The sequence below is a fragment of the Pogona vitticeps genome, chromosome 2 (assembly GCF_051106095.1).
Source record: "Pogona vitticeps strain Pit_001003342236 chromosome 2, PviZW2.1, whole genome shotgun sequence".
In the NCBI taxonomy this organism is placed as follows: Eukaryota; Metazoa; Chordata; class Lepidosauria; order Squamata; family Agamidae; genus Pogona; species Pogona vitticeps.
Genome location: NC_135784.1, coordinates 85525296 through 85537924, shown reverse-complemented (window position 1 = coordinate 85537924; position 12629 = coordinate 85525296). Strand labels below are relative to the sequence as shown.

At 51.0% G+C, this 12629-nt stretch overlaps 1 protein-coding gene across 1 annotated transcript; it reads right to left on the bottom strand.

The window, feature by feature from the left end:
• Nucleotides 1–7454: 7454 nt before the first annotated feature.
• LOC110077980 (alpha-2Db adrenergic receptor) lies at nt 7455–10911 on the bottom strand. Its single transcript, XM_078385552.1, has one exon. It carries the CDS (start codon nt 9459–9461, stop codon nt 8256–8258), a length of 1206 nt encoding a protein of 401 aa, XP_078241678.1. The 5' UTR covers nt 9462–10911; the 3' UTR covers nt 7455–8255.
• Nucleotides 10912–12629: the final 1718 nt, after the last annotated feature.

Sequence of the window (12629 nt, the reverse complement as noted above, 5' to 3'; positions counted from 1 at the left end):
ATAATATCCTAGATGGTAAGAGGCAGAATCATTTGTCTTCTGTAATCATTTATGCAGAATTTTCTGGATGAAATCTATCTAAAACGTAATTTGATTTCTGAAAAAGTCAGCTTCTAGAGTACTTTGGGTTTTTTGTTTCTTTGTTTTGTTTTGAAAGAATGATTGGAAAATAGCAAAGTATCTGCAAAAGGCTGTTATGGGGACAGTTGGCTCAAAATTTCATGGACATCCCTCTCCTACCTCTTCCACCAATTGTGAACAGTGTCCAAAACTCTGTTAATTAATTGATGTGATGTGCTTTCTAAACCCCCAAAAGAAAAAAAATGGTTATTGCAGCAATTATTTATAGAGCCTCAAAATTTCCTCATATCACCTGCCACCTAATCCAGTGGAGAAGTAGTGGTTCTCCAAATGTTAATAATTATCACGCGCCGTCAAGTCAGTTCTGACTTATGGTGATCCTTTTCAGCATTTCCCAGGTAGAAAATAGTTATACGTATGCGGTTTAGCATTCCCTTCTTCTATGGGTGCCCTGGGACTGCTGTGCGCACAGGCTGGCTCTACTTGCTGGAGGCACAATAAGCAATCATACTCCCAACCTCTAGCTCTGCAGCTAGATCCCTAAATCTCTGAGCTATCCACCCCTTTGATCTCCAAATGTTGCTGAGCTACAGTTTCCATAATTACTGGCCAGTGGCCATTCTCACTGGGGCCAAAACCTCTGGAGCCTAAAAGCACTTGAAGGGCTTCTGATTCCTTGCCTATGCATTGGAAATGCGAGGGGTTAAACCTGGATTCTTCAGTATGGTAAGCACACTGTAGTTCCTCCCCAAAACAGCTGGCAGTGGTTTGAAAAGGGCACGACTTTCCATGCACACAATTCCCTCTCTCTCTCCCTCCGCTGATCAAAGCAGTACTGGAAACCACACAAATATCTGCTGAATCTGTTTACCGGGGATGACAAATCACAACCAGCAATAAAACATTAAAAAAGCATAAAGTTGCATCCAACCCTTGATGGCAGTGTGTGTGTGTGTGTGCATGTGTGCGTGCGCGCACACGCGCGTATAGAGCTTGGACACTTTACTTTTTTTGGACACTGGCTGTGCTAGCAAACTGATCAAACTGATTCTGTGCATTATAACCAAAGTAACTTTTCTAGGCTCTTTCTCTCCCTGCCTAGAGCAGGTTATGTATGTTTGGGAGTCAGCATGCAGCGATAGTAGCTGAGTACAAAAAAAAGGGGGTGGGGGGAACAGTTACCAAGAGTTGTTCGCTACAGCTTCTATCTGACATCACCAGGAGAGAGCAGAGGGAGACAGACCATCCGCTCCAGCCTCAGGGGGTTTGTGCCAGAACAAAACAATGATGGATGTTCTGCCTGTTAAGCCTCCTTAGGAAGTCTGAGGATTCCAGGCCCAGCTCCTTATCTCCCAGCATCACTGGGCTCAGATGCTAAAGTGAGCCCGGGATCTTGGAGAAGGGCCCTCTGAGTTGTGGAATTCAGCTCTCATGGCGCCAATGGCTGTTTTTAGATGGGTGAAGGGTCAATGCTTCAAGTTTTTCTATTTTCAGCCACTAAGCTGGGGAAATTAGTCAGCCTCCAGCCTCTGCACAACTGATCCAAGAAGCCCAGCCAGCCTGGCTTTTTCAAATCCAAACCACACGGCTTTAGATTCCCATCCTCACTTATGAGGAACCCTACGACCACTCGGTTTTGCCCCGAGTCCTCTCAGGCCTCTTCGCTCTCCCGGTTTGCCCACAACTCATCAACGTGCCCCAGGCTTCATTTACAGCCTGTCCAGTCTCATCTACAAGGCCGGGCAGAGCAGGTGGAGATATGTTTGAAAAGCTCTGATCACCCATGATAGGAGATTTCTTTCCCTCTTCTGAGAGGCCTCTCCTACCACCCCTGAGCAATGTGCATAGATAGGGTTGCCAGACGTCAGGCAAAAGGAAGACATGTCCTCCTTTTTAGCCTAATGTCCTCTGTCTGGCAGGCAAAGATAAAAACCTTTAAAATCTCCGGGTTTTGTATATTTTATGTTATAATTTTGGATGGGAAGGGGAGAGGTGGAAGGACCCCCTGTGACAACCCCAGACCTACCGGGATATGCCACACTTTCACTAAGCTGCCACCAACCATTCCCTGTAAGGAGTCACACAGACCAGGAATGGATTTTTAACAAATAAAGGAATAAGGTTTATTTAAACAACACACAGGGAAAATAAAATGATCAAGTGAATAAGATACAGTAACGTGGCTTAGTCTCAATCATACATACACCAGTTTGGTTCACACAGAACACTCATACAGAAAAGCACAGACCCTGAACCTATCAGTTCTGGCTACCCATACAGACACCTGAACCTATCAGGTTGGTACTGACTGACACACAGTAGTACCCTGTCTGACACACAGACTCCCACTCCAGCTTCTTCTCTCAGCTCTCTAGCTTCTCCACACAAGCTCCACATATATATACAGTACAGCCCCTCCTCCTGATGTCCCGCCTTCCACACCCCATAGGATGGAACTTTCCCTCCAAACCCATGACAGACAGGTAACATCAGTGCTGTATGTAACACCCCCCTCCCCCTGTCTTTCCCCGCCCCCATCCACCCACCCCCTGTTACCTGCCACCGGGCAAAACTGAAGGAGGCGGCCTCCGCTCCCCCGAGGGTCATATGTTCAAGGCTGGGGAGTCTGGGAGTTGGAGTTCCCGAAAGGGACTTTGACCACACAGCTATTGTAATAAAATTATATTGATTGCTGTTTAATCTGGAACGATTCAAATAAAACATTCAATATGCCATCCTCTGTCCTCTTTTTTGTCTTTCTATGTCCTCCTTTTGGTACCCATGTAGAGTATCTGGCAACCCTTGGCATAGAAGGCCGCATCTCTGGCAAGGCCACAGCCACGGGTCCTCTGCCCTTCCAGCAGTTGCCTTAGCAGCTTTCCTGCACCTGGAAAAGCTTAGCCTTTGGGGAGGGGAGGGGGGTCCCCTGGGCAGCAGGGGTCCCCCCTCCCCACAGCAGAGCCAGTGGCCATGTGGCTAAGGGTTTCGGGGAGAGGCCGTGCTCTCCCCCATTCCTTTTCCAAGCTTTGGATCAGACTTGCTATAGGACCCCGTCCTGTCACCACGAAACTACTCCATTTGCCACTGAACAGAAACTGAAGAAAATAGGTTGCAGCCTCCATGCTTGAGAATTGGGGTGGGATGGGGGGGAAGAGCCAAAGGGTTTGGCCCAAGAGAGAGGTCAGCTTTCTCCCATCCCAGTGCTTTTATTATTGCATCTACTTAAAAGAGATGCATCTAGGTAAGTTTAGATCAGCAAAGCACTTGGAAAAAGAGACTCTTTGGGACAACATCTTCCCAAATCTCCCAGCGAGAGCCCCCCCCCATTTCCCTAGTGGGGAGATTCTTGGCACTGTACTCCAAAAAAGAGGTCCCTCCTTTGGTCTATCTAGCCCAAATGGCTCCATGCAGCAGGAGTTGTGTGGAATGCTCTGAGCTCTGTGCGACTTCCTTTTCTCCAGCCTTAGGCCAGCGGGCCAGATAAGGCCCGTTCTCTTCCCCACACTGACACCTCAAGAGGGAAAAAGCAGAGGGATGGGAGGGGTGAGTGGGAGAACAGCAAAGGGGTCAAGGGGTAACCAAGAAACATCCTGAGAACATATTGCTCTTCCTACCTCCTTGCACAGTCATTAACTATACAGCTCCCTCAGGGCTTATCCCTCTATTCAGACATCAAAGCCAGTTTCCACTCCTATTGTCCCCACTGCCAGCTGGCTGAAGCTCAGACATGTCGGGTGGGAGAGGGTTAGTGACCCACAAAATGCTGGAAAGCAGCCCCAACCAGCCAGGGATGCAGAGCCGTCTGTTTCTAACACAAGCCGACTGACCCCGGATGCAAAGCGACAACCAGATCTGGGCTCACCACGAGTTTCTGTAGGCAGGCCATGGCCACAAAAACCACCCCAAAAGGGTGGACCACTGTCTTTTTCTCCCTGCGCCCAAGTTCTTTCACCACCCAGTTTCTTGCAACAAAACACTTCTGGGAGGGAGAAAGGACAGGCAAACAAGCGTTTGAAGTATGCAAAACAGCCCGCCAAAAACCTAAGGTAAATTAGTCAAAGAGATCCTACAGCCACTAAGATACAGCAAAAGCAAGGCTAAGGCCATGTGGTCCCCAAGATTACACAAGTGTAAGAGTGAGTGATACCTTTTATTGGACCACTAAAAATCAAACAAATCACAATGTTCAGCACGGATGCTGCCTAACCTGGGTGCAGCTACAGGGATGAAGAGAGCGGGGGGGGGGAGAGACCTGGAATGGGGGCTGCCCCATATCAGAGCTTGGACAAATCACTTGGGGAAACCTTCCCACATTGCTTGGTGGCCATCGGTGTGACTGCTCAGCAGACTCTGGGAGCTGTGCTCCAAAAAATGTCTCTTTAACATGATCTCAAAAGCCCACTGGGGGAATGTCATAAAGGCCTTTCTTGGCTCCCAGAAAGTATATGCCACACTCTTCAACAGCACTCTTCAACTGTATCTATTGTGTGACCATGGATACAGAACTGGGCAGGGATCCCTGAAGCTGTAGCAACGGAGGAGGAGGAGGAGGAGGAGGAGGAGGAGGAGGAGGAGGAGGAGGAGAAAAAGAAGAAGCCACCCCCTCCGCCACAGGGGCTTTGTGGACAAGTTCATGTGCTCACATTGACTTTTGTATACAACCCTTAACGACACAGGAACCTTGTCCTCTTTTTGCATCTGGACTTTGAAACTCCATATGAAGCTCCATTACATATTTTGTTCTCTTCCCTTCCCAAAACCAGGGACTTTGGCTCTCTCAGATTTCAGTATTATCATCAGTTTATTGACAAACACGTGCGGGTTTCCCCAGGTACAAGTCACTCATTGCAGCAACAGCAAGAATCAAACAAACATTTTCTCTTGATAAGGTTTGCCAAGTGAGCCAGAGGTTCACTTTGCCCCTTTAACACTACTAAATAAACTGAAGGTGCACAACAACGTACACTTGGTTAAACTGCCTGATCTTCTCAAGGGACAGGAGCCCTCTGCTCTTTGTTAGGTGTATCCCCAGCTAGCATCCATCCAGATTTCCAAGCTGTGCATTATCCAGCAACAAGATCACTCCTGTTACAAGAGGTATAGGAGGCAGACTAGAAGGAGTTTAAAAAATATTTTTACTTCTAGCCAAGGGAAACTCACACAAAAGACACACATAGGGAGATTGCAACTTGTGCAGCAACTTTCTGCATGAGGTTTGTCAGTTTGTGCTTCCTCCTTGAAGAGGTTCTACACCTTTAAAAGTGGCACAAAGTACACAAATTATACTACATACTGCCACTGTTGATTATCCCAACAAAAGCTGTATCTATTGAAACTCTGACCTACAGCAATTAACAGTTGGGGAACGGCAGCAAATCTAAATACACAGCATACACCCTCGGGTGGTCACATGAAAAAAAGATTGGGCTCCTATATCTTTAAAGCCAACCTTGAGTTCCTCAGGCATTCTTGGACTACAACTGCCAGAAATCCTGGCCAGCATAGCTCGTGGTGAAGGCTTCTGGGAGTTTTAGTCCAAGAATATCTGGGGACCTAGAGTTGGGAACCACTGCTTTAAAGAGATGTTAAGAAGAAATTTCAGCAGGTGCCCTTTGATATGCAAATCACCCTGACACGACCATTAAAGGTACAGGACCCCAATCCTCTTTTTCAAGTGCCCCATTCACCATAAGTACTTTATAGAGGCTTTTGTGTGTGGAGTGATGTTCTGCATGAGCATGTGGGGAAGCTGGGCCTTGGGAGTTTATGTTGCAGGAGATGGCTTAGAGTGGAAGAGCAGTGCTCTGCATTTCTAGGAGTATGATTCTAATTGCAAAGTGCACCGTGGGCATCAGCCTCAACCTGTGAAACTCATTGCCATGACAAACCGAAGGAAGGAAAAGTCAGGCAGCCCCAAAGAGCAGGACGTAAATGCTGCCACAGTCATCACCCCCAACATCTGAAAAGCTCAAACCCTCTCCCTAGTCCAGCCATAAACAAGGGAGCAAACCTAGCAGCTGCCACGGCTGCAACACCGGCTACAAACACCCAAGGGCCTTTGTGCTCTTCAAAGCCAGCAATACCAGAAGCTGACGTCTTGCCTTATATAAAGCACTCAATGGGAAAAGCCATTTTTCAATGCTCACGGCTGGCATCAGCCCAACAGCAGGATCCGGGGTAATGTTTCCCAGACCCAGAGCCAGATGGCCAATTGACTCAGTCGGGGGTCTGGTCTCCCTTTTGCTTTGCTCAGCTCCCCTCTGATCCGCAGAAGAGATAGCTAGGCAGAGACAGAAGGCAGACACAGAGAGCTGCCTTGCCCGAAACTAGGACCTGGCCTCTAGAACGGCAAAGCGAGCCCCCACCTCTGCCTCCACCATTGCCACCCTTGATCCGGCAGGAATCGTCTCCCTTGCTGTGCCCAGCTGAGTCAGCACAAGAGGATAATCATCCTCCACCAGCCGGTCCCCTCCGTTCAAGTCTTTATTTTCAGCCTCGGCACACAATGTCCCTGGGACGTCAGTGACTTTGGTCCAGCCTCCCTTTATGGCTGCTCTCTCTGCAACCCAAAGGAGACAATTCAGCTGCCCGTGGCCCAGCAAGGAGAAGCACACAAATGTTCGGAGACACTGAAGCTAACTAGCAAACAAGAGGGTGTGGCTGCTACATTTTCGTTCACATTGCTTCTGTCAGCTTCTCAGGTCTTCCTGGGCCAGGGACTTATAAGGGACTACTAGACAGATCCTGACTGTGACCTAGAAAGGGAGCTTTTGGATTGAAGGGCCCCGTGGAACAGTGGTTACACTGCAGTACTGTAGCCAAGACTCTGCTCATGACCTGAATTCAATCTCAGTGGGCACAGGCCGTCGGCACAGGATTGACTCAGCCTTCCATCCTTTCAAGAGCAGTAAACTGAGTACCCAGCTAACTTGGGGGTGGGGGTGGGTGGCCTGCAGAATTAAATTGCAAGCTGCCCAAAGAGTGCTTTAAGCATTATGGGGCAGTATATAAGCAGCACGCCTTGCTTTTTGTTTTGCTTTATTCTTTGTGGGCATGTTTCTAACAACAGTGCTCTTACATGTCTTTTGTTGTTTAGTCGTTTAGTCGTGTCTGACTCTTCATGACCCCATAGACCAGAGCATGCCAGGCCCTCCTGCCTTCCACTGCCTCCCGGAGTTGTGTCAAATTCATGTTGGTTGCTTCGATGACACTGTCCATCCATCTCATCCTCTGTTGTCCCCTTCTCCTCTTGCCTTCACACTTTCCCAACATCAGGATCCTTTCCAGGGACATGTCTAGATATCAACATATATTTCAGTATTCCTTTGCCTCACAATCAATTCCTTTTATAGTCTCAGATTCTTCACATCTTCTTTATAAATTTTGAAAAGTTCTGGCTTCAGCAGCGGAGTCCAACAAAATTCTCACTCATCATTTAAAAACAACAACAACAGTGCCTCTGTTTGGACAAGGATCAATATACTTGAGGCAGGAGAAGCACTTTTAGGGGAAGACTAGCGAAATGTCTCCTATCCCAACAAAGAACATGTCAACTTACTGAATCCTCTCTCACACAGACTCCCTCCTCCTCGTGTCCTCTTCAGATAAGGAGGCTGTGACCAAGGAAGAAAGCTAAAACAGCAAATCACTTGTTTCAGGAAAATGGGCATATGCAGCTCACTGTGGTTGATCAGTGGGTCCCTTGCACCCAAGGTATGAGTCAATGTAAGATAAACGAGGACATAAGAGACCAGAATAAAAACCCTCTGGCTTCACTGCAGAGGAACACATAAACTTGGGAGGAAGCCTGCCCAAAATTAAAGGCAGTAAGACAGTGTAACCATTGATTCCACCATTCACTTCAAAATATTTTGTTGGACAGGCAAAAATATTTGGGAATATAAGCCACCAACAGGCCAACAAGGCCTCTGGGTTCCATCCAGGTGTGTCTTCCCAGACCCTGCTGCCTGAGCCAGGGGCACTGATGCTCCTGACGTTCGTGCTTTCCAAGGGAACGGCCTCAATAAAACTCACAGCAACCCACATTCAGTTCATCAGCCAACCTCCGCTAGTTCCCCACCCAGTGATCCCAGGGAGACCTTCTGCACTCGAGTGCCTGCACACCACCGTGCTTAACTCCCAGGCTCCACCCACCCTCCACCAACTGAGCCCCTTCATTTTCGACACCCACGAGGGTCAGCCCTGGACAAGAGACGCTGGAATGCTCGGCGGAAGTCCCGGTTGAAGACGGTGTAGATGATGGGGTTGAAGCTGCTGTTGCAGTACCCGATCCAGAAGAAGAATTTGAAGAGGGGCTTGGAGATGCAGCAGTCTTCCCCAAGCACGGATTCAAGGCTGTACGTGAAGAAGAAAGGGAACCAGCAGAGCACAAAGGCACCAATGATGAAAGCCAGAACAAAGGTGAACCTGCGTTCCCGCGCCTGCATCAACCGGTTGGTGGAGACGGACATGTCTCTACTCCGGCGCCGCAGCCGGCTAGAGGGCATGGAGAACAACCGCCGGGGGGTCCTTGGCGGCCTGCTGCCACCGCTGCTGCCTGCCTCCTCTGCCCTCCATTGCCGAGAAAGCCGGGGCAAGCCCGGCTGCGGGTGCGGAAGCTGGCAAGGCTCCAAGTCAGCATTTGCCCCTTCCCCGCTCACTCTGCGGGCCTCACACCTGGCAGTGGTGGCAGTGGCAGCAGCCACCAGGTTGGAGCAGGACATGCGCCTGGCCATGATGACCACCGAGTTCCTGTGCTTGGCCACGTGATAAATCCGGCAGTAGACAGCCACCATGATGAGGCAGGGGGCATAAAAGGAGGCCGTGCAGGAAGCCAGCACGTACCAGGTGTCATTGTGCAGCAAGCACACCTGCTTCTCTTGGGTGGTCTTAAAAAGGGGCGGCACGGAGACAATGGCAGCAATGGCCCAGACGGCACCAATCATACCCTTGATCCTCCGGGGACTCCTCTTGAGGTTGTACCGCGCTGCTCGGGTAACGGCCCAGTACCTGTCCAGGCTGATGGCGCAGAGGTGCATGATGGAGGCTGTGCAGAAGAGCACATCCAGGGACAAGTAGAGCCGGCACCAGAGGTCCCCAAAGCACCAGTAGTCCATGATCTCGTTGGCCAAGGAGAAGGGGATGATGAGGGCGGCCACCAGGATGTCAGCTGCAGCCAGGGACACAAGGAAGAGGTTCTGTGGGGCCCGGAGGGCCCGGCTGGTGTATACCGCCAGCACCACCAGGATGTTCCCTATTAGGGTCACAAGGGCCACGGTCAGCACTGCCATCAGGATGAGGCCCATGGCGAGAGGCGAGTAAGGGAAGCCAGCGAGGCCCTGCTCACTCTGATTGCTGGAACCATTTGGCTGCAGCTCCATCCCCTTTGCTCCCACGCCAGGCCATGAGGATGCCTCAAAGGGCGTGTGGGTGGCTCACAGGCTCGCAGGTCTTGCTCTGGCCCCGCTTCCTATGTGGGGCCCAGTGGCACCTCCAGGGCGGGTCCAGAGAAGGGCAGCGTGGCCAAGGGAGATGCCATCCTGGATGGAGAACGGAATAGTACCGTCCTGGGCTGGTACCACAGATGCTGGTGGGGTACATCAGGCATCAGAGAAGACCCCCAGATGTCCACGGTGCAGGACAGATCCTGAGGAGCATCCCACTGGGTCCCCAAAGGGTTCAAGGTCAATCCTGAAAGGAAGAGAGAGATCTCTTTTCTTCCCAGCCGGAGGGTCAGGAACTCACAATCTCCCTGAGGTGCCTGCTTGGATCCCAATTGCTCGGTCGGTCGTGGTCGTCTGAAGGGAGCGCCCAAGGGGTGCCTCTGGGTGTATAGTCGACGAGTGGAGGTAAGAAGTAGCCTCCCCGCTCGCCTTCCCTCCGTTGCCTGAGACGCCTCCCTGTGCCCTGAACGGATGCGGCGCCCGGCTGAACGGCTCCCTCTCTCTGAGCCACTCCGAGCCCGGGCTTCTCCCGGCAGATCTCAAGGGAGGGGGGGGGCACAGAGAGAGAGGGAAGGAGCGAGCGAGCGAGAGAGGGAGGGAGGGAGGGACGGAGAGTGCCGGCCTGCGGGCCGGCTGGCCAACTGGCTGGCTGAGCGACCCGCAGGCGCCTACCTAGCTCCGGCTCTAGTCCGGGCCCGGGCCGGGAAGGGAACCCTTGCTGCCAACGTCGAGGAACCCAGGAGATAAAAGAGGCAAGGCTCGCCGCTTCCCCTTGCCCAGAACACCTGGCAGGCACCCCCGGCGGGCAAGGCCTGTGCCGTCGGCGAGCGATTCTCTGCCACTGCAATCTCCTTGCTAGGTCCTTTTACTCAGGTGCGCGTCCCTCCGATCTGCGGGGGACTTCATCCCAAGGACTTCATCCCCACATCCTGCCCCTCAGAAAGAGGAGAGACGGAGATCCCAGAAATCCGCTTGCGATGGGAATTCGTCCGGCAGAACTTTCCGCTGGGGCTGGGAAGTTTACTTGAGTGCTCATTTATGGCCCTCATCATCATTACTGTCCTAATGGCTGGAAAAAGGGCCCGGTCCGCCGCCAGACCTCTTACCGTGTGGTCTTTCCTTTTGGATCCGCTCATTAGAGGGCCGTCTCTCCTGCAAGCTAGCAAACGGCTATGTTGATCTGAGGGTGATGGGATTTGTAGTCGGACGCATGTGGGGAGCATCGGTTAGGGGAGGAAAAATGGACTCTCTCTCTCTCTTTTTTAAGTCCCTTGTGTGCAGTCCGCCTGGAGACTGTATATTCGAACTTACAAGCAGTCCCACGTTACCGGAAAAGTACTGTACTCTGTACAGTACGTAGTTTCTGTGGTTGCTCCATCCAGGGGAAATAAATGGATGGCTAAACTGCTTTTTATTAGACGACGACTCCCAGCATCGGCTCACTGCCGTGGTTTGACCCATGCTGGTTGGGAACTCGAGCTGCAATCCAGAAAGTAACTCTTCCAAGCATTGGGCGGGGGGGGGGGGACTGAACTCTGCACGTGCTCAGAGGAACACTCCCCGTATTAATCCATCGCGTCTGCCCGCACTGAATCTTGCAAGGGGCGCGCGTGAGCGGGGTAGTGGCTACATGACATTAAGACACCTGAACGATGGGAAAATCCCTCCTCGCCCCCTTTTATTCTCCTACCCTGTTCCACTCTGTTAATAAAGAGAGGCGGGATCCATTCACTCCACGATACCCTTTCGTCCTTGCGGATTGGCTCAGAAGTCTCTCCCTGGGAGCCACGCCCCTAAGCACTCGCTTGTCGTGAAGCGGGAGGGGGGAGAGTGGAAAGCCGAACCCCGTTCGGCGCAGCAGTGCCACCCAGTGGCCGATCGCACCCACGACACCTAATTTCCACCCCACCTAAGAGCTGCGCGAACTGTGCTTTGCGCCTGGATGCAGAAGTGAAGGAATTAGGTTGATGCTTAACATTCAGCGCATCTTAACTGGCAGGAGTTTTGGGAGAGTAGGCGGTTGAATCTTTGAAAGGGCAAGATTGAGGCGCTCTTTGCCAGAAGCCTGCCTATGCAATTTATAGCAACCTTTCCATATTCACATCCAGCGTGTGTGAGCAATGAAAAGGCAGATCTCACAGAATTATTCATGCACTGCATTAAATATTGATCTGCCCAGAACAGCTCGACAAGCAATTAATAGTACTGTGTCTGGTGTGCATTCAGGGAACACAAAATACCCAAGCGCTGCATAATCGGATGCAAACATGGAGCAGAGGTACCACCTCCATCTCTAGATCATGTTGGGCTGTGACACCCACTCTGCTTTGGTCTTGGCCACGCTGGCTGGGGCTACGGGAGTTGCAGGCCAGGATGGTAGGGAAATGCCCTCACCAAAGGATAGAGTCTCTTGGAGACTTTATTTAGGGGTGTGTTTATCTGATCTCTTTGGGTATGTGCGGTTGTGCATCCACAGGATGCTTCTGCCAGGCCAGCACTATCTGGAGGATTTGGCTCTAGAATTGCTCTCTTATCAACACAGATTGGCTCCAGCTTCTTTGCTTCAACCTCTAATCCATTTTAATTGACAGTTGTGGACTTTCTTGGAAGGAGTTACTATAAATAACATAGGTAGGTAGGTAGGTGTTTTTCGTCGGCCTTAAACCACAGCACGACACTGAAGCAATGGGCATCTCTGGCACTCCTTCCCACTTGAATGGCTATGGGATTCCTTGTTCTTTTATTGCATTGACAGTCCATTCTTTCACATCCATGCAGAATTTGCATGTACTGGTTCCCCTCCTCATAAGGTCATACTTTGGAGGCTTCTGTTTGATAAACCTGTACTTATTCAGACCTAGGGCCATGGGTCTTTGGGGCCTGGTGTGGGTTTGATGTTGCGCCCCTGCTGCTACCCCTCATAAAGACCCAGGGATTGAGGTCGGGCACTGTGGTAAGCCACACAGCAGGGCAAAGGCAGAGGCTAACAGGATGCTGAAGGGTGGAAAGGCTTTGCTTTGTGGGGCCTGGGTCAAATTCAACAAGCTGGCTGGGGAATTTTGGGCGTCCAACATTTCCCAAAGTTAGAGTTTTACTTGTGTTGGC